Source organism: Genypterus blacodes, unplaced genomic scaffold (genome assembly GCF_046128005.1).
Source record: "Genypterus blacodes isolate CSIRO-AG114 ecotype Tasmania unplaced genomic scaffold, CSIRO-AGI_Gbla_v1 ptg000073l_1, whole genome shotgun sequence".
Lineage (NCBI taxonomy): Eukaryota > Metazoa > Chordata > Actinopteri > Ophidiiformes > Ophidiidae > Genypterus > Genypterus blacodes.
Window position 1 is genome coordinate 4,248,720 of NW_027466883.1, and position 24,344 is coordinate 4,273,063.

A 24,344-nucleotide genomic window follows, 5' to 3' on the forward strand; every position below is an offset into this window, starting at 1 on the left:
AAAGAACCACAGCCTTTGTGTGTGTCTTTGTGTGTGTGTGTGTGTCTTTGTGTGCGCGCCTGCCTGCCTTCCAGCCTGGCTGCAATTGTAAAAACTGAGCAAACCGGTCTGTTCAGGCGAGAGGCGACACACTAACATATACAGAAAAAATAAGTGAGAGGGGGGGGGGGGGGGGGGGGGGGGAGGAGGGGGGGGGGGGGGGGAGGAGGAGGAGTGTCTGCACTCCAAACTAATTCCTTTGCGTTTTAGAACAAAGATACAGATTTTGTCGACAGAATAAGTCTATATTCATAGAGATGCATTCAGGTGCGGCCTTGGTGTGGTGTCAGCGTCATTCCCAGATTGGGGTGAGTCAGTGATGGGGCCCTGCTGTGCCTCTGTGGGCTCCAGGTTTGGCCTCAGGGTGCTGACAGGGGCAGGGGTGGACACCCTATGTTGTTTTTGGTTGCTGTTCCTGCTGCTGTCTGGTGGCACTGACCCCTGACCCTTGACCCTCACCCTCTTGCCATTTGCTCTATCCCATTCTTCGGCTGCGATATGAAGTTTTCCAAAGAAATGTGTGTGTGTTCTCCACTTCAAAAGTATCTGGCTCTGGGCAGGGAAAATGGTTTTGGACGGTGAGAGGAGGGTAGAGAGAGAAAGAGGATCATAATGTAAGGAGGAAGACGAAGGTGGAGTGACACCAAGAAAAGGAACTCCATTGTCTCTGTTCCACGTGCAGTGAGTCACTTTATGTCTTTCCTTTCCTTTCCCTACTCTTCTCCACCCTTTTCCTTCCTAAAACCCATCCGTACACTCTTCGTCCTGCACGCGCAAAACGTGATCATAAATGTTTTCGCTTACTGTACACGCCGACTTTTTCACCTCATCTGCCTCTCCCTTTCGCTCACAGTCAAACACACACGCTCGCACACACGTACACCCTTTTTCTTACTAACTACTTAAGTCAGGCTCGGGCAGACGCAGCCCCTCTCAGCAGAGGTGAGGTAACTTCCCAGCAACCCCGAGGAGTAGAGAGAGAGTCGTCCAAAATCTCCTCTCCTCTTCTCTCCTCTCCTCTCAGCTTGATGACTCAGCTCCTGCTATCAATTTACTACCCCTGTCAAAGCAGGGGGGCCCACGCTTACCGTAAAATACCCCCTCTTCTGGTTGAAACGGATGAATGAAAAGGGGAGGATCGGAGAGAGGGGGAGAAAATGGAGGCCTGATTTATTGTGCAGCACAGAAAAGGGGGTATAGTCTGTTTTTCTATGGAATAAGTGTGTTAAGTGACTCTAACAGTGCAGGGAAGGAAGAACCTGGCCTCTGTTTGGCTCAATAACCAGCACAACAAGAATGTGGAAGTTTTCTGGCACCACTTGTAAATTATGACTAAGCAGTTACAGACTGATATCAATGAAGCTAGATGCTCACTATGTTTACATCAGAGTATATTGGTTTGATCATATAATGCTCCCCTAATTAATGGTTTTACAATTAACTCTGCTTTTCAGTGGGTAAAAGGTGATTCAGGTCTTGATCCAGTGACTTTGAGGATGTTCCTGTTGTTGTGTGATCATGTTTCTGTTTGGTTTTTACTCTTTGTGAAACTAGTTGTGCTGCTCATCCTGCCAGAACTGATTTTGCTGTATATTAGTGAATAATGTAATGCATGTAAACAAAGTCACACTAACCAATATTGAAACCAAACCAAAGCAACAAAGAGCTTTGTTTCCCAGACTAGGATGGAGCAGACAGTTTAACTTGTTTATGATTCATAATCCATTAAAAATACAAAATTCTGCAGACGCTTCATTGTCACTGAATCATCAACAGGTATCAACTATAGGAATGCTGAGGGTTGATGAATTAAAAAGTCATTGTTTCATGGAAAGATTTAGTAATGGAAACATGTAATCCACCGACTGTGGTAACAGTTTCGGTCTGATCACAGCAGTGTACAACATATTAGACACTCCTAACAGCCAAATGGTGTTGGTTTCAGGAACACACACAATCTGCAAAAAAATCATTGAAAAAGTGAAACCACTGGAAGTTCAAGTTGAATTCTGAGGGTCTCAAACATTCAGAGCCTCTTGGAGCTCTGTTAACATAATAAACACAACATAATACATTTCTCTTCTGTTGTCATAGGTGACCCACAGACATCTCTGTGTCAGTAAATAAAAGGAATTCTTAAAAGAAACAGACATAGACGGTGTGATGAGACTGAAATATGCATGCAGAATTTGTTGAAAGCATACAAATACATCCGCAGTGGAACCGGATGGATGGATTGTTCCCGATTCATTCCCTTGCACATGTCTGTTTCCCAGGGTGCATCGTTAGCATTGCACGGCGACCCATTGACCTTCGACCCTCGGGGTGCCCGCTGCCTATTGTAAGTCTGTTTCCAAAGCAACAGAGTCACACAATGAGTGATGCCGTGTTTTTTTGTCCCCCTGTCTGAATGAGTTTATAGCTCAGTCAGTGTCATGCTCACCCCTCATGTCAAACCATTGTCTCTGCTCGGGGCGACGTCACTTTTTATTACATCAACATCATTAGCGGCATGTGATGACGCAATACAGAGCCGAGCACTGGAAGATGAATCCATGCTAATGTTAAGATAAGATAATGTAAGATGAGATTTATTTTCATTTATTGAGTTGTACATCTTTGTCATATTCATTTAATCTTCTAATTTACAATATTCATTTAAGTTTGTAATACATTTATAAAGGGACTAGTTATCTGTTCATAGGAAATCATTGTAGAGTGCTAAGATGGGGGAATGTTTTAGGCAAAGGACGAGAGAGGAGAGTGGCGCGAAGGTGAGAGTGGAGGTATGTGATGGAGCACTGTTAATCGAGATTTAAAAAAGAAGAAGTAGTCCCGTAGCCTTGCTTGACACTCACCCAAAGAAGAAGACCTTGGAAGATACAAATAATATCAGTCGTAACAATAACATAGAACTTTATTGATCCTGAGGGAAATAAAAACCAAAAGTCCAGTTGTGAACGATGGTTTCAGTATTTATGTAATCATTGCAAACAGACCATGTTCTTACAAAGCATTAAGTGCTGCACGTCATGCAAGGCGTCAGGATCAAACTTACATTTTCAACAAATGTATAAATACAACGTGTACAGAATTATGTACAGATACCAAAAAAATGCGCATTTAAAAAACCCAAAACACTACAGATTTTTTTTGAAATTCACATTTTCTAATCTACATTGTAAAAACACACATACACACAAAAACGCTGTAACACCGAATTCCCAAGCTGTCAAATTCACACGCAAACACACATTTTCAAGTTTTGTTAGGACAGGACACTAAGCTTATCTCTGCAGTGTAGAGGGAAAGCCACAAATTCTAGAACGCTTCAAAAAACACACACAATAAGCATTTTGAAGTTTAAGGTGAAACGCCAACGTGTCGCGAGAAACGCAGGAACTCAAAAGCGACGACACAAAGTCCTGTTTCTTGCTCGACCTTGGTCTAGGTCAGAACGAGCAAAGAAAGAAAACAGCTTGAGCCCAATAACATCAATTACCCAATCAGCAACACAGACGCTGCTTTACATCACTTTTTTGAATCATTTCCTCAGAAATACAATAGTAGTTCTACTATTCAAAATCATTTGTAGAATTAATCAGCAATTTTTTTCATTGTGCATTATATGTAAAATCAAACTTAATGGTGTGCATTTATTTTCATCCAACATCACTTTGATCTAATCTGGAAATAAGGAGTAAAATATGCAATCTCTTTTTTTGCAAATTAACTCTTCATTGTTCTTTTTTAAGTAAAATTTTGTTTACGGAGGAATTCAATGTGAAAGAAAGCTGGAAACCTGTAAGAGAGTCTCAGGGTCAGTCAGATCGTTCCCTTTTTACTAAGGATCCATGAGATTAGACTCTGGATGTGGGTCTGAGGGTCTGAGTAATCGTGATCAGCAACACAGACTCCCTCAAAACTAAACGCCTGCTGGATTTCGAGCTGAACTTACTGTCAACCCCAAATAACACAAAACACACTTTAAGATCTGAAGTTACGTCATTAACGGCCTTCTTTCGTGGGATTTTGGCCTTTGTCTTTAAAATCCCTGCCGCTGTGTCTGTGATGAAGATTCTATGTTCTTAAAACATACCCTGTGTACAGTTCTCAATGGCTCCTATCTTGCTCTCATCCAGTGATTGAATCCTGCAAAGCTGCACTACAGTTAAAGCTGATATAAGACAAAGCTGCCCCCTATGGGCCAAAGAGTGGCACCAACATTTTGACTTTGGGGAAGAAGACAAAATTCCTGAGTTGTCACACTGTAAACGTGGTCCAGGACCCAAATGGGAAAGTTATCTTGCTGGTGATTTGATATGTATAATAATAACAACAACAATAACTGTGTTGATTACAAACTTTGAAAAACAGTCTGAAAATGTGACGGAAAATCCCACAAATCCCTTGTTTACAATGTTTTTACTGGCCGACACTACACACACACACACCAGCCTCAACCCTCCCTCAGCTCAGCCCAATCATCTATACAAAAATATATACATCCATTTTTTCATTTAATAAAACAAACAAATGGAGGGCCGTCCTCCTTTGGAATCACATCAAACAGGCAACAACAAATAGTGATGGCTTCATAGTGTAAAGTTTCCTCCCACAAAAGGTGTTTCTTTAAATATCCCCCCCAACTCTTTCCTCCCCATCTTCATCGTTACCTCAGCTCCTCAACAGATCGCCCAAATCGTACGTGTCGAAGAAATCGGACACGCCCTCGCTGTCCTCCAGGCCCCAGAGGTAATCATCGTGATCCAAAGGTGGAGAGAAGCTGACGAAGGGGGTGCCAGAGTCCGGATTGAAGGCGTTGCAGCCGAGCTGGTCCTCCGTGATCTGCAGCAGACTGGGGGGCAAACCCAGGAGCCTCTCCACGTCCAGCAGGGCAGAGGTGGACGCTGAAGAAGAGGAGGCGGCCGCAACTGCTGTGGACAGGGCGGCTGTGATAAGGAGTGGAGACGGCGTGAGACAAGAGGAAAGGAGAGACACTCAATGAGCGCCTCCCTGAGCAGGAGGCTGCAACCCATGTTCAAACTTCACTTCCTTTTTTGTCGGCTAATATTTTTTATTATTTTTTTAATCACGATTTATTCCTTTTTTAATGACCTCAGCATTTTATATAAAAACATTAATGCATTAATATTTCCTTCTCTGTTATTTTATTTTAGGACTGAATTTTGGGAATGGGAAATTAAAGTTGTTTTTACAACTCCGCATTCAAGCTGGAACTTGGGATTCTCAATGTGACAGGACTATCGTTTGTGACATAAACGCAACATTTTCACCTTTTGGGCTGGGAGCAAATGACATTCACACAAATATATGGTGAATCTAAACTATCTTGTTCTCCCATCTCTCGCTGATGACCCGAAACTATTCTTTCCATATAAAAGAACAAAAGCAGAATCCATTTGAACACGCAAAAGCCGGATGTACCACTTTACCATGTAGTAGCTACCACTTTCTGATGCACACTCGAACGCAGCATGATAAATTTTAACTGAGTGCATGCTGACTCAGCAGAAGGAAACTTTCAGTCTGTCTTTGGAAATTTGTACCAGCTGCACTGAACAGGAAGTGCAAATGTGAGAACACTATCAACTGGCAGTCGTGCAGCAATGCGATCTGTAGGTCGCAAGAAGTTCATTTCCTGCCGAGCAGAGACGGCAAAGTGACTGACAGCTGTGTCGCCTCATGGAAGATGATACATTAAGTCGAAAAATACAATAGGTCAAGGTGGATTTTAATTGAAACAGTTCCGCGTTGCTTACCTTCAACAGGTTCCTCTTTAATGTCATAGCTTGGTGGCACCACGGTGGGAGCAGAGGGAGGACAGAGGGGCGGAGGGAACTCTCTTTTGGGGGTCACGGCGCTCTTAACGGGACTGGCATCCTCCAGGCCTTCTTCCGGACACAGGTAGACCTCGATGGGGCCGTTCTTACTCTTTAGATAGATCTGTAGCGAGCCCTGCTGCTGACACACAGAGAGAGAGAGAGAGAGAGAGAGAGAGAGAGAGAGAGAGTCACAATTACTTTTCTGTGTGTCTCAAAACTCAAAAATGGTGTAGAAACTGTTGAGGAAGACGCATGAGTCGATGAAAGATCTCTCACCCCTGCGTCTGGCACCTCCAGCTTGGTCTCAGCCGGGGCCTTGACAGCGATGACCGTCTGCTCCCTGAGGCTGCCGATGGAGCGGATGTCTTGGTACGTCACGTAGCCCAATGTGCAGGTTTGGGGTCAAGGGTTAACAACGGCACAACAGAAAACACACATTCGCTCGGACGCAGAGGGAATTGACCAGGTACGTGAAGGCTGACGACAAAAAGGATATCTCTTATTGTCTTTATGCTCGGTGAGATGTTTGAGCTGTGCGCTGCTGGACTGGATCATTTCATCCAGAGACCTCTCCGCTCTCTCCAGGTCTCCCAGCTCTTTTCTCAGACTGCGAGCCTTCTCCCCTCCAGCTGCACCGCCCTCAAATACGTCTCCGACCCTAAAGAAAAGACAGAAATTGTTTATTTATTGTCACAGCTCAAATATAAGAGGACAAAGTGTCATAAATGTCCATGACTCAGCACCATGTCTCTTAACAGCCACCAGGGGGCAGACAGACTACATGTGGTGGAGCTCTCTGAACCCTTGAGATTATATACCAGTAGGTATAGGTCCATCTACTTTGTTTACCACCAGCTGCTGTACTCACAACCACTGGATGTTGTTCTTGGACTTCTTCCGGATGAGCTGGACTCCCTCCAGGACATTGGTGATGTCATAGATGCGTCTCTTCTGGACCTCCAGCACCTCGGTGGCCCAGTTGAGGTCGAGGACGCCGTCGGGAGACTCCTTAATCAAACCCACAAACTTCTTGGTCAGCAGGCCCAAGGAGGTGTCGTATCGCGTCCGTTCACCTGGAGACTTTGGAGCTGAGACACAAGGGGAGTTGCGGGTTAAGATCCGATAAACTGACAAACGTTGAATGGAAACGCAGCTGATGCTTGTAGTTTCCCACATAAGTGTTTTGTTTGGATCTTGTGATTGTGCACTTACTCCTTGGACTTGGTATTCTGGCTGCGGCGCCGCCTTTGCCCTTTGGTGTGCGGAACTCTGGAAGGTAAAGAGGGTCCTCCAGATCCAGCTTCCGTTTAGCCTGGAGAGCATTAGAAAAACTGAAGTGGAATCTTACAACAGTGCTTGCGTCACAAGAACAAGAGGATCAGTGTCGAGTTATTTTCCACATTTGAATTCCATCTGGGACTGTGATGGGACAGACGCCTTTGTCCTCCACAGATGCCTTTGACTTTTAATGATGGGCTGAGTTCAATCATGAGAATCGAGTTGCGCCTCCTCCCTGGAACGTCACATCACTGCTGCTCGCCAAAGTGCTAAACGGGTGTGTGTGTGTGTGTGTGTGTGTATGTGGAGGGGGGGTTGTTGAAAAGTGTTGTGTCGTAAATGTGCCAACGGCCCTCAAGTGCAGGAACAAAGCAGCCCCCTCACACTTTCCCCAAGTACTTCAACCAAGTAGTGGTTGAGAGTGTGCGTGCGTGCGTGCGTGCGTGCGTGCGTGCGTGCGGGGGGGGCCAACAAAATGTCAGGAAATCCCATTCACCAACACAGAATTCGTGTTGGTGAATGTTTAATCATTCCCTCCTGCACACTGACACACACACACACATTACATTACATTACATTACATTACGGTCATTTAGCAGACGCTTTTATCCAAAGCGACTTACAATAAGTGTGTTCAACAAAGGTAGATAAAAGAACTTCAGGTCACAAGAAATCGTAAGCGCATTTCCTTCCTAAACCAACAGCTAAGAGCATAACTAGAGCTAGAGTAGAAGTGCAATAAGTTAGGTACTATGATGAATGAGAAAAAACAAAAAACAAAAGGACAGATTAGAAATGAAAGATTAGAAAACAAGAGCATCAGAAGAGCTAGGACAGAGTAGGTGATGTCCTAAGAGGGAGGATCCGGGTAGTGTTTCTTGAAGAGATGGGTCTTCAGCCTGCGGCGAAAGATGGGTAGCGACTCCGCTGTCCTGACATCAGTCGGGAGAGCATTCCACCACTGAGGTGCCAGAACAGAGAAAAGCCGTGACCGCATCGATCGCAAGCAGGGGCCGCTGAGCGCCGGGGCCGGGGCAGCCAGTCGCCCACACACACACACACTCTCTCTCTCTCTCTCACACTTCCCCTAACACACTGGTGGTCACTAAGCTGTAAAGGCATTGGATTTCAGTCTGCCAGGGGCTTCTGGGTAATTTGTATCGTCTGATCGGGTCAGAGATTGGTAAAATGGCATAACCATGTGTGTGTGGACCCGCGCATGTGTGTGTGTGGGAGGATAATGAAGGCCATTGTCCCACTGTCCTCCATGACATGTCCACCTGTTGACTGGCGACATCTGGAGCAGCACAGCAGGTGGATCTGTGCTGCTGGTGGGGAGTTTAATCCGTACAGCACAGAGACACATGCGCCTCTCTCACACAGGGAGCGCTCTGTGTGAATACGGCTACAAAGTGCGGATAGCAGAGCCGGAACGCTGGACTATTTGGTCCCAAGTTCTGGCAGCACAAATGAACCAAAAGCTGCACTACCGGAACCAATATTCCTACTATCTGTGTAAGGAAGGAATTGGATGTCAGACTGGTTTGAGTGGTGACAGCTGTTCATCAGAGGGGGGGGGCTCTATCTGGCTCTCTATCATTCCTTCTGCACATGGAACATTACAGAACTCGGTCATTTCCTTGACTCTGCACATCCAGCTGCACTTTCAGGTCAACACACTGAGACTTGAAACAGATATGTGGCATCTGAGAGAGGGGGGGGGGGGGGGGGCAACGGTTTCCCCCTGCAGCTGTATGAACGTGTATGTTAGGGCGAAGGCGTGGTCCTCTTCTCTGCTGAGTCAACCATACTAGGCAAACACCAACCCTCCATCCAGTGAAAACGCTTGCGTGCCTCCATTTTAGTCCTTTTAACCTCCATAAAAGCAGGGACTTGACCCCAGATTCTCTCTCCTCATACCACCAGGCCTCGGCATCCAGTGCAGCGCGGAATACAAGATTCCATTCCAGCCAAAGACGAGTTACAGTACGCCTGCTAATAACCATCGCCATGGAGGCAGTAGCTCAGGGAGGCAGTAGCTCAGTGGGTAGAGCAGTAGCTCAGTGAGTAGAGAGCTTCCACTTGGGAACCGGAGGGTGGCCGGTTCGAGCCCCTGCCGAGGTGCCCCTGAGCAAGGCACCGAACCCTCAATTGCTCCCCCCTCTGCGAAGGGTGGTAATGTAATGTAAGTCGCTTTGGATAAAAGCGTCTGCCAAATGACTGTAATGTAATGCTGACGCGCCCTTAGGTGTGCTGAGGACAAAGCAGAGGAGATTGCCAATGTGGATTGGCCCATTTGGGTGGATGAGGGAGGGGAAGCTTTGAAATGCAAAACCCCCCCCCCCCCCGCGTTGAGGACATTTTATTGTCATGTTGTGAAGCGGTGCTGGCCTAAGGCTCGGGATGATACAAGGTGATCATCAGGGTGGAAAAGGCAAGAAGCACAGGGCGGGGATTCGCTCGAGTGGATGCTGACGTCGCACTCAACCCACCCCCCCCCTCTTGAGTCAGAACAGGTGCTACACACAGGGGGGCTCCAGCTAGGCTACAGGGGGGATCTGGGCAGTAAAAGTGATTGGAAGTACAGGCAGACAAGAGGCAGTATAGATATCAACTGAACAACTGATGTGTGCGGGAGGAACTGAAAGTAAAATTGGGTAGTGTGTGTGTGTGTGTGTGTGTGTGTGTGTGTGTGTGTGTGTGTGTGTGTGTGTGAAATAAGCAGAAAGTTCCTCGAGTGTGATCTAAATGCAGACGCAGAAGACGAGAAGCTATTGGACTTTGGAGGGAGGCCTGACTCCTGTGACACATTTACACACTAAACACACACCTCGGCTAAACCTCACGTGCCACACACACACACACACATCAGCCCCGTCCTTTTGCGTGTCTGAAGATATCTAGATTAAGTCAACTATTACCTATCTCTTCAGTGTTTTGTGTGGGTGTGTTACCCATTAAAGGAAGCTGGTTGATCACTGCGAGTGTGAATGATAAAAGGAGTAGCGATGATGTCATTTTTCTCCTATAGGTCGTTTAACAACCATCTGAACCAGGTAGACAGGACTATCAAACGAAGGGAAGACAAACAGGATTATAGGCTACATCGGCTGTGGGTGCGTGCGTGTGTGTGAATGTATGGGTGTGTGTGAGGTTATGAAAGCTGCTCAGTAATCTCAATAGTGCATCACACATCTGCATTCCGCCCAGGGTCCCATTTTGGAGACATGAACTGAAGTGTTACTGGGATACAAGTGAGTGAGCGCTTTTGTTAAATAAGCGCATAATCAACTGCAGTCATCAGTATTGACGCCAGAGAGGAAGAACAGACGTCGCCATATCAACAAGAAAGCACATTTTAGCATCCTGGCTCCTTATCAGTGAAGGAAGCATGTTGTTGAACACATAAATGATCATCCTAACATTACACACATACAAATACCAGACTAAAGTGATGTCATCATTACGCTGCCTGTGGCCCACTGTTTGCCAGGTGGTAGCCTCCACTTTAACACTTTACCCAGCAGCCCTTGTAATCCTCTTGCGACCTGTATTAGTGCACACAGGTCCAAGGGCAAAGGGGGGGGGGGGGTTAACAGAGATTTGGAGCGCTCGTACGCACTCTGACCCCTGACCCCTCCTGCTTTACCGCAACTCAGTAAATCTGAAAAGGCCTGAGCTCCTAAGTTGGCCACTGTAACAAACAACAGCCGGTGTTGTGATCCAATCCTCTCAGATCTACTTGTTGTATCCTGACGAAGAGGGTCATGAGGTTATTCCCCTCAATATTAAAACTTAAACACCTGTAGCTAGAATCCTAACTAGTGGAGGTTTAGAGGAATAAGGCAGCAGGTTAAGTGAGAGGTTTCTTCCAACTGAACGTGTGTCAACTTGCAGGGAAACGCCAGTTGTTTTTGTAAAGACCTTTAACCTTCAGCTCCCTTCTGTGGACAGGTTATACAGGCCCTTTATGACAGGTGCAGAGGGAGCAGCTGCCTGATGGGCCCAATCACTCCACAAGCTGTCCAAATACAGTGCGAGTGAGGAGAACTCCAGTTCCACGTTCCCCTGCTATCTGAGTGTGAACGATCAGGGTTCCGATCCCCCTGGAGCACCGGTCCGACCTCGGCGTGCTTACACGAATCTCTTCCAGCAGCCCGATCACAACCAGGCATTGTTTGATTGTGTAGAAGCCACCCTGCTGTCCCCCGGCCATATCCCACTGTGGGGCCACTCATCCTGCCTTTTCACAACAGAGGGGCCCCCCAAACACTATCAAACCCCCCTCTCCTTCTCTTCTCCTACTCAAACACATACGCACATTGAAACACACTAAGCGTCTGGTCCCGTCTAAGCTGCAGCTGGACTGCGTGGGGAAAGATGTCACACTGACACACGACCTAACATGGCAGCCAAAAGGGAAGCAGACGTTCATCCACAGTGGCTCCTCTGTGGCTCCATCACGTCAAAACACATTTCATACGACTACGACAGGCATAGCAATGGAGGTCAAGAGGGATTCCACCCACACACCCATACACACGCATAACAAACTGACTGTGCAGCTTGTCAAACGCTGTGTGTGTAGTAGTAGTATAGAGAGGGTTTGTTCGATTCTTACCGGTAGTCGCCCGGACGATGATCTGATGGGCTTCGCCTCGGGTCCGTGGGGGGTTGAGTACAGGCTGTTGGCCCTTTGTTCCGCCGCGTTGGTGTTGCAGATCTGTGTGAAGTATCCGGCCGGTACCGAGCTCATCGGCGGGCTGGACAGTCCGGTGCTGAAGAACTCGGTCTTCACTCCTCCGGTGGTGGATACAAGCTTAATTTTCTGCTGCTGGGAGCACGGAAGTCCTACTGCTGGACGACCCGACGCCGGAGAGACGCCTTTGGGCATCCGCATCATTTTCGCCAATAATAATCACCAAATGAATCCGGGTCTAAGGGAGAAGGCTGCTGTTAGCTTCACAACACGGACCAAAGCTACGCTGCAAACGCGTTCCGCTCGAAATACGTAATCAGATTCGCGATTTCAACAACAATGTAACTTGAATCACCTTCTTATGAACAAAATGTCCGATTTAAACACGCAATATTAATGTATTTGAAGTAATATTATTGTTAGTAATACAACAGCTTACTTAGTGCTGGTGTCCTTTGTCCGGCCACAGAGTGCAGAGAACAGTTGCCTTGTAAATTTGGAAGAAAACCCCTGAATATATAGATAAACTATTAAAATGTCTGATATTTTAGAGTCTAAATCACAGTTTTGTGAGAGGAGAGGTCCAGTTTGAGGTTCGGCTCACTGAGAGTCCTTCAGATCCACAATCCGACCCAGTTTGTGCCTCCTGTTGAGTCCGACTCAGACCTCCTCTCTCCATACAAGAGGACAAGAGCTGAGGAAAGAACTGCTGCTTTTTTTTTACCGCCAAACTTCGTCCCGCGAAATTCAGATCTCCCGCGATTCGAATCGGCCTCTGATTGGCTGCCGGCACGCTCGGCTTGTCATATTAGCATAAAACAGTTGTACCCGGGTGGGACTGTTCCTCTTAAAGGGACAGTAACGACTTTGGAACACAGTTCTTTTGTGAACCAGCCTGAACTTAAACACAATGAGCACTTATTGAATGTGAATATAAAGAATATAAATAAAGATGCCACGCTTGGACCTCTCCTCATATTTTATTTAATTATAGTACATTTAGATTTTGACGTCACCATAAAACTATGTGATCCATTTCAGGCTGTGAAAGGCAGAGCAGCACTGTAAACCTATACATTTGTGCCTCCATCTATTCAACAATCATAAAACTCTACTATTAATCCCTCTTCATTTCAAACTCCACTCTATGCTAATTGAGATAAATATATATACAACATTCACTGGAAAAGAATACATTTATGCATTAACTATGTGTGTAATGTAGGTTCAGTGAAGCGAGGGAACAAAGACAGATGTCTGTGTACAAAATATAAATAGAAAAATAATAGCAACATGAAAGTTCAAGCTGTCAAATATATTGAGTGAGTATTAGAATTCATCTGATACATGTTAATGATGTAAATAAGTGTCTATCAGAGGTCAGCAGAGCAAATCTAGCACTCTATTCCATGTAAATCACTCTGTCACTTAATGAAAGTGCATTGTGGGCTGCTTGAAGGTGTTGGCTCAAGAGATAGTTTGTTGAAGATAATTGGATTCATTCAGTAAGGTTGATGCTTATTGGCTCAGAAGAGATATTGAAAGAAAACAACCCCTCCCCCCATTCTGGCCTTCCCCACCCAAGCCATATGATTTGACCCCCAGTGGCTAAGGCAAAGCAGACTCAGAGCAAAGGAAAACCTATTGTCATGGCTTCCATTGACACACATTTGAAGTATAAATCATCAAATGCAACAAACTACTTGGAATTTGCGCTGACAGCACTGCGTTATATGTAAATTATGCTCCACCAACTATCGAACGACTTAAACCTCAGTGAGGAATGAGGTTAAAATAAAATGCTGACACAGTTGTCTGCTTATTACAGTGGATTTAATAAGATAAGTCTGTTGGTAGACAGATCCAATTTGTAGATTTCACAATGCTGCAGTAAAAAGCATCTTAACACCTATGATAGAGCTAAGAGAGAATACATGGATATATTATGTACACAGTGTTTACACTTTATGTAAACTCAACTAGATAAAACAATATATTGTTATTTTGTTTCATCAACAGTTGGAGGGTGTTATATATTCAAATTATGTCCAAGTCATTCAGTCCACATTTGTGTCTCTGAACACAACATTAATAAGTTTCATAAAACTTTGCCTCACCAAAGGTCAAAGTATGGACCAAGTACAAGTAAAATGCAACAATACCATTCGAGTATCTTTCACTACACTCTATTCTACAGGCTTTAACAAATAAATAAGTCCACTGAAGTTCCCATGGGATTTATGTGGTAAATACACTGTGTGTGTATGTGTGTGTTTAAGGTTCTTGTGAGTTTAGTGTGAAATACCTCACACTGGGAGCTCAGTGTGGAGCCAGACAAACAGAGGATGTGTTGTCATATCAACCATGCATAATGTCCACAGTTATGACGGCCTTTTGTTTGACATATGCCAGAACTTGTTCATGGCATCACTGCACTGATTCAAGGTTGGTTGTATGTAGTTTAGGTGACCGATGAAGTTTCAGATTGCATACATGCCTGTGTTACTTTACTCTTCCCTTTATAGTTTATAATCTCCATTTTTCGATTAAAGCAACTTGGATTTGCTGCGAGGTCAAAGGGTCACATTTGGGTGTCAAAACAACACTTGACCCTCAGAGGCTGATTGCATTCATACAAAGCAACAAGTTCATGTAGCTTAAATTCCTGGGGTTTCCTGGGAGCCAATTCCAGTACATATAGGGCTAACATTGCCATCTTGTGGTAGGATTTGAAAACTGCAATACATTTTCACCTCCATCATCAAAAGTGTGTCGTTTTCCTTATAAATAAATGAATTCAAGAAAAAAAACAAAAAACCTGCCACTATAGTTTGGATATAACGTTTCACAGAGTGAGCCCTAATATGTTTTTTTACCCAGCATCTCTGACTCTTCGAAATCAAAATTCTTATAAACAAACAATTAACAAATACATCTACATTGAATACGATTGGGCTAACTTGTTTTATATTGCAGATGTTTTCATGAATTTAAATGATCTAATAATTTCGATTTAGATCCATTTCAGTGACTGGCCTCAAACTCTCTCGCAATGACTCCTTATAACCTCTAGATGGCAGTGTAGTCTCATCAATCTTGACAGGCTGAAGTTAGGCGGTGGGTCGATTTGTTTATTGGACTGTCTCGTTTTATTTTGTTATCCCCTTTTGATTTTGTTATTTGTTTATTTGTATCTCTACACATTAAAGGATAAGCAGTTCTGCACAGGACTATATATATATATATATATAACACGAGATGCTGACGACTCGGATGATCATAGAAGTTTCTGCTTCACTTCTGTCTGTAATTCGAGGAAAATCCGCAGGGTGGAGTAGTTTCTTTGGTTACTGACACTACTACTTGAGTAAATAAAGGCATTACAACTTGCTAACGTATCACCAAATATTTTATCTATGCTCTGTTTTGGCGAATTTATAGGTTCATCTTTAAGAAAAAAAGGTTTAAAATGCCATACATGAGTGGCCTCTACATACAGAATCTCTTATCAGCAGGGTGATGAGCTTGATTGATTTATGGGTATGCTGCAATAAAGGTGATCTCCTTAAGCTTCCAAGGTCATAACATCATGCTGATCTCAGGTCACGACTGTTAAAATAACACAGGACTTCTTATTATTGATTAGGTCGGTTTCGTTTCCTGCTAAACATCCAGCTCCTGTCTATACATTAACACGGGAGTGTTTCAAATGAATGGTTACTCGTTCTTTGGAAAACTAGAAACACTGGCAGGAAACTCCCTTCGTTTGATTTCCAACCACTCGACCTCAAGATACATCTGAATACATCCTGTTGTATCAGCGTTTCATTTACCCTAAAAACCTCTTAAATAGGTTCTTATTCTTAACCACTGAGGGACATTGCTTGTACTAGTTGACATAACACACATCATACATCCCAATATGTTGTACACCTTTTTTATTTAATTACATAAGAACAAACATACAAAGCACACTATAATAATCAAGAGTTTATGAAACTCACAGGACAGCGTCTGTAGAAATTACACAATCCCTACAAACATTCACAATTAACTCTAGTATAGAGTTCTGATTATACCTAAGGTCATCCCCACCCCCATTCATGAAACATACCAACATCCAGATTGACCCAACTGGCACATCTGACATACCCACAGCAGATATGTACACATTCAGATTAGATTTGAACACTCTCCAGATTATTATCAAACAGATTAGGGGAGTGGGGTTGGAATGGAGAAATCATTAAGTGAGATAATGAAAGAGTTGGTCGACAAAAATGTTCCAAAATGGGGGTGTGTAGCTAAATATTGTGAGGATTAACCCACAAAAAAAGTTGGTTTGGAATGTAACAAAAAGAGAAAAAAGAAAAGAAAAGAACGATGCATTAATATACTCCTACTTGTTTCTATCTATAGGGAATTGCAGGTTTGTGGATGAGGGCAATCAAAGTGTGTCGCTTTCCGTTTCCAATCCTGGCTTTCAGCTTTGGTGTGTTGTTGATTTGTCTGTCCAGGAGCCAAAGAATGAGTCTCTGTTTTCTGCTCATGCACTACTGTTGATCCCCACTCATCTAGGAAACAGTCCACTTTTTCTGTCCTTGTTTCTTCACCCCCCCTCTTCTCCTCCTCCTCCTCCTCCTTCTCTCCAAATACCTATCCCACCCTTTCTGCCCCTCTTGTCCTCTTGCCCGGAGTGAAGTGGAGACATGTGTTTCCCTGCACCTGCATGGAGAGAAAGGAAGAAAAGTGAAGTCAGATCTCTCCCTCGCTCGCTTGTTCCCTCCCTCCCTCCCTCCCTGCAGAGGGGAGCAGACAGACTGGCGCCTAGCATGGAACTTTCATTAACCCCAGGCAGATAGCAATGAATCCGCTACACATTCACTGGCCTGTCTAACTGGCAACCATGGTGAGTGTGGAGACCGTCAACTCCCACATGCATACCAATGCCAAACTATTGATGTTACAACTCATAGATTTACTTCATTTTATTCTATTTAAGATCGACTGACTCAAAAAGGATTCCAGTATAAGATCTTGCTGTAATTCTTCATACCATAGCAGCCCAAAGCAAACAAACAGAGCGTGTTTGTCTTGTGATCTCCATTAATTCTGGGTGACAACTTATTAGGGATCGGAATAGAAAGAAAGAGGATACGTACCATCAACTGTTATTCCCATTCTAATGGCACAATCGCCCTTCTTCTTTGGAGAATTTGTGAGTTAAGTCCGCTGTCTGAAAGGAAAACAAAGAGAAAAACAATCAACACACAAATCATTAACTATTTAGTCACTGATTGGCTGTGTGTGAGATCAACATTATCTCCAGCTACATTTTAGAGACCACACATTATTTGCTGCTGATTTTAGATTGATTCCAAACATGAGGTTACTTCTTTTACACACAGATGTGGAACAAACTTAAATATAAATAACCTAGCATTGTCTGTATTTAACCAGACAGAGCAGGAGAGCTGTGATAACGTGATAATGTTGAGGACTACGTAGGGTCAGGAGGGGTTATAGAAGGACAGAAGGACAGGCTTAGTCTCGCCCTGTCCCCGCATAGGTCCTCACCTGTATTGACAACACCATCTCCGGCGTGGCGGTGCTGCTCTCCGTCTCCAGCGCGATCTGCAGGTCGAAGATGTAGTCGATGACGTGTTGCAGGATCTCCACCTGGCTCACCGTCTTGTTCTGCGGAATGCTCGGCACCAGCTCCTTCAGCTTGGAGTAGCAGTCGTTCATGTCGCACAGGGCGCCCACCGGCTCCTCCAGGGACGAGTGTTTATTCCGGGTGATGGTGAGACTCTGATCCGAAATGCAGCACACGGCCTTGTAGCAGCTCCTCACCGAGCGCACGGGACTGATGGCTTTCATGGCGATCGCGGGGATAAAATAACAACTAAAGGAAGAAGAACAACAATAACACGATGGTTCGGCTCGGTGTTCGGTTTTGGATCGGTAGCGTGATCTTTACTTCTGTCCTGGGACGACACAGTGCTGTGACAGCGGCGTACACTTAGGCATTTTATACGCAGTGCGCCTGATCACGCCCCCTTTCTCGCACCCGGCGCTGATTGGTCGCGGCGGGGTCGGGTCCTCTCTGATTGGCTGGTGTTACCTATAGGGGGTAGGTGGAAGAATGAGAAAATTAGCCTGGGATGCCTAAAGGGGCTGTCAATCAATTAGTCACCTTTTTCACGTATACTGGTATTTATTTGAAATAGATAGTGGAACATGACAAAGTGTGATTCTTTAGGTTCCACGGGACGTTTAACAGGATTATTTTACTACTCGACACCTTAGAAGCTGCTGGAATGTCTCGATTATAAAGCCTCATGTCCGTCCCCCTAAATGTCTCCCGGTATACTACGCATATTCTGGTTTTACAATGACCCGTTTGTGTACAATAAAGCTTATCTAACTGAAGGAAACATCACCTCTAAGCGCAACGTCTCCAGTAGTTGCTACATATCTTTAATCTTATAGGTTTGACCAGTTCCATCCTATCTACACACATGCGTCACACACGCGTATGGGTACACAAAACATGTGATGAGCTCAGTGTATTATTGTAATCTAGGTAAAAGGTTAGAAATTACTTGTGCATGATTTAATTCAAACTGTGTTTGTGACTTACTATCGCCATCATTTTTGCATACGGTTTATATATTATTAATAAAGTTTCTAATCTGCATATTGTTACGTGTCTAGATGTGTTTTTCTTGATCAAGTAATTTTAACAACACCGAAGGTTGTTCTCTTTTAGTTTACATCAAAGCGCGTCCCATTCTGCTCCTATTTGGGTCTTATTTTCCCCTTTTCTCACAATCCTGTTTTGTGGAGGAATGCAGGCCTGAGCCAGCTGTGTGTCCTATCCCGGCCCAGCTGTGTTGATCTAACGCGCCAGTCCCAGACATGCTGGCGCCAGCCTCCCAACGTCATCCATTCACCCCGACGCGCACTCCCCTTTTTGGCAGACGGCCGGCCCTCCCCCGTCCGCCACCACAGGGGAGAGAAGCGGAGGCGCTCGATAATCTGATTGGCTAAGCAGAGCTGTCACTCACGCGCACGGCCTTGCCTCCTACACTGACTCCTCCCTGTCCATATGCCTGCAGATCTACTCAGAGAAATAAGGAGAATAGTTTCCAAAAGCACCACTAAGTTTTCAATGTCGAATTCACCAAACAAAGCTCATGACTTGAACCATCATGAACAGTAAAGTGAGCTGACATTATAGGAGTGTTTAGTGATGATCAACGGTGATTAAAGTGTCAGGTCACGACACACACCCAGGTGTGTTTATCAGTGATTTTAAAGTTAAGCTGACCCATCATCAACAACAAATACATTTCACTGCAAGGGGAATTCTAGAGCAACAGTTAGTTGTTTGACGACATGTATTAGAGCCAAAGCAGTAGTCTATAATTTCCCCTTAGAGAATTTATATTTAAATCTACTTCTCTGTGGTCACAGCTGTGTGTTGTCTTGCAACAATTCAAATGTTTCTGATCCGCTCAGTAGTGAAGTTTGTAGCAATTAATTGGAGGCAATAAAGCATTAATTCATTCTGACAACGCTTTGGGCAAATTTGACAATTGGTGCTCCTCACAGAAGCTTTCACAACAACAAAGTCGGGCTAAAGTTTAACATGACAAACAGCTTTAGGCAACACAACAACTTCAACAACTGAGAGGCTTGTGCTTTCTCCTCCGTTCTAGTCCCTTTTGTGCGTAAATGCGCACAGCTGGAGATATCTTCACCATCCTGCAGGGGTTTAACAGATGTTTGTGTCAGCATAGGTCGCTGTCCGCCGCCTTCCTCTTGGCAATTATGCCCTCAGCCGCTGACCCCGCATGACGAGTCACACTGCGACCTCACTTAGAACAAACCACAATAGTGAACCGTGAGACGGGACCACGCTCTTATGCTATTTTAGACATATATTATGTGAGCGGCGCTGCATATCCAAACAAGACTTTGACCTTAAATATCTTTCTTAAATATGTCAGGGGGAGTACAAATAATGTCCCAAAATTCCCACGTCTGGTGGGAAAAGGCAGCCCTTTTTTGCTGACTGATTTTCGGGCGAGATCGCCAAGACGGTTGTGATTAGGGCTCACATGAGACATGAGACCAACATTCTGTTCCATTTGATTTAGGTGATGATGTCACAGCTTGTTGGTTTCTAACTTTGTCTGGATTTGTGGTCATTTTTGGCACAAGGAGCTATTTATAGGAAATCAAAAACATGCCAGTAGTTTTCTCTGGTACCCGTGACTGTGCTTATATTGGCTGGCTGTGGATTCCAGAACACACACACACACACGCAAACGCACACACACACGCACACGCACACGCACACACACACACACACACACACACACACACACACACACACACACACACACACACACACACACACACACACACACACACTAGTGTCTGGGCAGGGATCAGGTGCTTGTCGGAAAGGCCCCGGACACAATCGAGTCTCTCTTTCAATGGATGGGAGAATTCCGAGCCTGGCGTCAGTGAGTCTGCCTCTCTCTCTCTCTGCCCTCCCTCTCTGCTCTCTCCTCTCTCCCTCTCCCTGCCTCTCTGTGCAGCTGGACGCAGACAATCAGGCCATCAACAATCGCCGTGCATAATTAGCTGCAGACCTCTCTCTCTCTCTCTCTCTCTCTCTCTCTCTCTCTCTCTCTCTCTCCCCCCCCCCCCCCCCTCTTTCTCTCTCTCTCAATTACATTTCCAATTAACTACAGGTCTACTTCATTGACATACAATTAAGGAAAGATAAGCACAAATAAACACAACACAGAAAAACAGTTCGAAACATCCTTTCCACTGATTGCCCCCACCTCACCCACACACACACACACCACACACACACACACACACACACACACACACACACACACACACACACACACACACACACACACACACACACACACACACACACACACACACACACACACACTCCACTTTACCTCAGAAGGCACCTTCCCTCAGCCTAACAACAACAAAGCCTCTCTTTTTGCTTCTGGTAACAACAGAGCAGAGTGTAGAGTAATGAGGGTCATCTTGTGAGATGACACACAGAGAGAGGGAGAGGGAGAGGGAGAGGGAGAGGGAGAGAGGGAGAGAGGGAGAGAGGGAGAGAGGGAGAGAGGGAGAGAGAGATGTAGGGGGCAAACCACCATGCTGTCATGTGGAGAGGCAGTGTTGTATACAGAAGGGTATCTCTTTCATCCACAAGTGCAGGCCTATCTTGGGGATAATTAAGTACCAAGAAACAGAGTGAAACTTAATTCTTTGTATCCCCGTGTATGTCATGCAGGATTCCTCCTCCTCTGCTCCCTGCTCTCTTTGTGTCCTTCATCAAAGACTCCACAGTCTTCCACGACGGCTTTGAACAGCCTACAGATCTCAGGCATTTGTCCCTTGTGACTCACGCGATTCATAAGTATGACAATTTATGCGTATCGTTGCTTTGTTTTTGTCACTCTGTCACTTCTTATTTATGTTTGAGTCTGTTGTTCAATCCGGAGCTCCGACAACACATGATTTTAGATGATTACCCACCAGCTTACCTATGTACCCCATTCATTTGTTAATTCCCTCACTCAGTCACTCAGAGTTCTGCAAAGTCTACACACAAGGCGCTCAGGGTCATTGCTCTGCTTCCTCTGGGTGACTGTGCAGGGGGCTTCACACCTACAACAATGTGGCACTGTTCGCTTATCACAGTGCTAAATACAGGTGTGATTACGCTGAGAATGGACAGGGGGACATTTTAGCCCTGGTGAGCTGCAGGCTGGATATGGAAATAAAACAGAGAACAGAAATCACTTTTAACTTCTTAGGTGAATCTTTATAACCAAGCTGACAGCGATGCATTCAGTGTCTCTGTTCATGACAGAGAAATGCATAACCAACGTGTGTCATGGTTATCATAGTTTCATGCTGTACTTTCACTGTGGGAACTAACTGTATGATCATATTGTCAGATGGCCTTGGATGTGAATCTTCTACTGTTCCGTCCACACTGGAATAAAGAGAGGCGAGGCAACTGTATGTAGTGATGTGGGGCACGAGTCACAGAAGGCCATGATGTCCACAGTGTCTCCGGGACCAAAATAAGCTGACTGTTCCGCTCACGGCGTGACCGGGTGAGTAAAGACGCCAGCCGCTTTTGGTTACACCGTTGTTTTGTCGTTTTCGCCGTCCCTGACTGGAACAGTTCGTTTATTCCACAGCCATCCAGTGAGTATAAACATCTGGCTTTGTGTAAGCACAGCTAAGGCCGCCGTCAGTTGACCGTGGTTGATTCCAGTTATTTGAGGGTAACCTGATTAGTCGTAACACCTCCCATCACCTTATAACTCTCAGGCTGACATTTTGTGTTTGATTAACATACAATACAATCCTTCATGAATGAATTAGTATCAGGCAGACTGACGTGGAGCGTGCTGCTGTTGCCTACAATTGGATTACCATTAATGGAAGCATCACAGTCTGCAAACCCTCTTACAGAACCATTTGTCTGTTTTCAAACCTGCAGATAAACAACAGAATAAGTGTCTGCAGACGGCACACGGACAAACTAGCTGTGTGTGAGAGACATCCTCATGTTGCCTGGGAGGACTTGGTCTCACACATTGAGCAGCGACACTCACAATTGACTCCTCTAGGGTCACATAACAACATATGATGGGAATTCGATGTCACCTGTGGCTTGGAGAGATGATGCCTACACCTGTATTACATCTGGTGCACATCAGGCATCTCAAACCACCGCCTGATGTGGCTTCGGGGAACAGATTTGCATGCTTTGAAGTTGTCTGGAGGCGCGTTTGCACCTGCACGAGTGAAATAACCAAGAGCAAACACTATCAGATAGATGATGACCCTGTAATACTTTCACTTTATTGCAATTACTGTTGTTTAACTGCTGTTTCTGCTTGTTGTGTTGCAAGATGTTTGCAGTAAATACACTTGAACTAGAAGAATTGAACTTATTATGAAGGACTTCCCAAGCTTCATGGGTGGCCTGTGCATAATCTTAAAGACTCTTCAGTGTTTGAGGGTGGAATTCTTGCAATGTAATGATTCCAATAGACCCAACAATGAATTTAGTTTGACATGTTCGCAAAAGTTATTTAGATTCTCTTGGACATTGTGCAGCCATTCTGAGTATCCAGACCTATAACAGCGGGTCTGTTCATGTGATTATACCACAGCAAGATGGGAGAGATTGCATGTTGGGGCGTAAGAACGTTCATGTGATTTTGTAAGGAGACCCAAGTAGCAGGATGGAAAGAGAGAGAATGAGGAAATATTTCAGGGGGACGAGGAAGCTAGAGAGAGAGAGACGCTTAGCCAGAATAAATGAGAGGGATTGAGAGAGAGAGAGAGAGAGGAAGAGAGAGACAGAGAGAGATGTAAAAGAGCCTGACACTGTGGCTGCTGCTGCAGGGGTTCAGCTGGTCAGGCTTCACAGAGACACACAGACAGAGGCCATTAGGTCCCTGGTGGGTATCTCTGCACCTGTGTGTGTGTGGGTGTGTGTGTGTGTGTGTGTGTGTGTGTGTGTGTGTGTGTGTGTGTGTGTGTGTGTGTGTGTGATGTGTTTTTTAGGTCAAGTGGGTTCCTGGAATCTAAGATGAGCCACAGCCGTGACTTTCTCCTTCTGTCACTGACACGCTGTTCTTTCAACACATCTTTCCTGTGTCCCTCAGTGCCGCCCCCCCAACACACAAGCACACACAGCCTACACACAATGTCCATGAACTAATAGATATACATAAGCACACACATGAGCAGACACACACACACACACCACCCTTCTGAGTCTCTCTCGTTTCCTCCTTGTGCTGCTAATGAATAGAAACAGTGGGGACCAGAGAAGCTACACAGCTGATCCCCCCTCTTTGCTTCCCCCTATACCTCCCACCACATGTGCACACACACACACACACACACACACACACACACACACACACACACACACACACACACACACACACACACACACTTACCCTTTCCTAATCTGGGTCAGTGATGCCCCTCTTGGTCACCCCTGGTGGAGCCCTCCAGACGGAGGGGGCAGAGTGGGAGAGGAGAGGTCTGGGCTCTCAGTGACCTGATTAAAGCCTCTTACACGGACTACTGAGCTCCCTAACAAATCAAACACACGTCACACACACTAACACTCTGCCTGTCTCCATAATTAGGTGCATATATCTTTATTTGGGTGTCAACTAGAGCTGTGTAAGTGCAGATTTCTGATCATTGATTCTCTCTTTGCATCTACTCTATGTCTTCATCAAACACTGCATCTCGCCAATAGCTCCCCCCTCCTTCCAACACACACACTTCTTCCAGTGTGGCTTCAGAGGGGGGGTGGTGTAACATATGTAGGACCATAAGATGGACAGGCTCGAGGGAAAATGCACAGCCAGGAGGCCCAGACT

The 24,344-nt window shown here is 45.2% G+C and overlaps 2 protein-coding genes across 2 annotated transcripts; both read right to left on the reverse strand.

Moving 5' to 3' along the window:
- Positions 1–2,938: 2,938 nt before the first annotated feature.
- On the reverse strand, positions 2,939–12,540 carry e2f2 (E2F transcription factor 2). Its single transcript, XM_076157303.1, has 8 exons — positions 12,302–12,540; positions 11,785–12,100; positions 7,098–7,197; positions 6,754–6,973; positions 6,382–6,543; positions 6,162–6,273; positions 5,823–6,021; positions 2,939–4,991 (listed from the first exon to the last, which is right to left on the reverse strand). The coding sequence occupies exons 2-8, from the start codon at positions 12,064–12,066 to the stop codon at positions 4,717–4,719; spliced, it is 1,350 nt and encodes a 449-aa protein (XP_076013418.1). The 5' UTR covers positions 12,067–12,100; positions 12,302–12,540; the 3' UTR covers positions 2,939–4,716.
- A 3,243-nt stretch (positions 12,541–15,783) lies between these two features.
- id3 (inhibitor of DNA binding 3) lies at positions 15,784–17,879 on the reverse strand. Its single transcript, XM_076157688.1, has 3 exons — positions 17,440–17,879; positions 17,025–17,098; positions 15,784–16,587 (listed from the first exon to the last, which is right to left on the reverse strand). Exons 1-2 carry the CDS (start codon positions 17,740–17,742, stop codon positions 17,045–17,047), a joined length of 357 nt encoding a protein of 118 aa, XP_076013803.1. The 5' UTR covers positions 17,743–17,879; the 3' UTR covers positions 15,784–16,587; positions 17,025–17,044.
- Between the last annotated feature and the right edge of the window lie 6,465 nt (positions 17,880–24,344).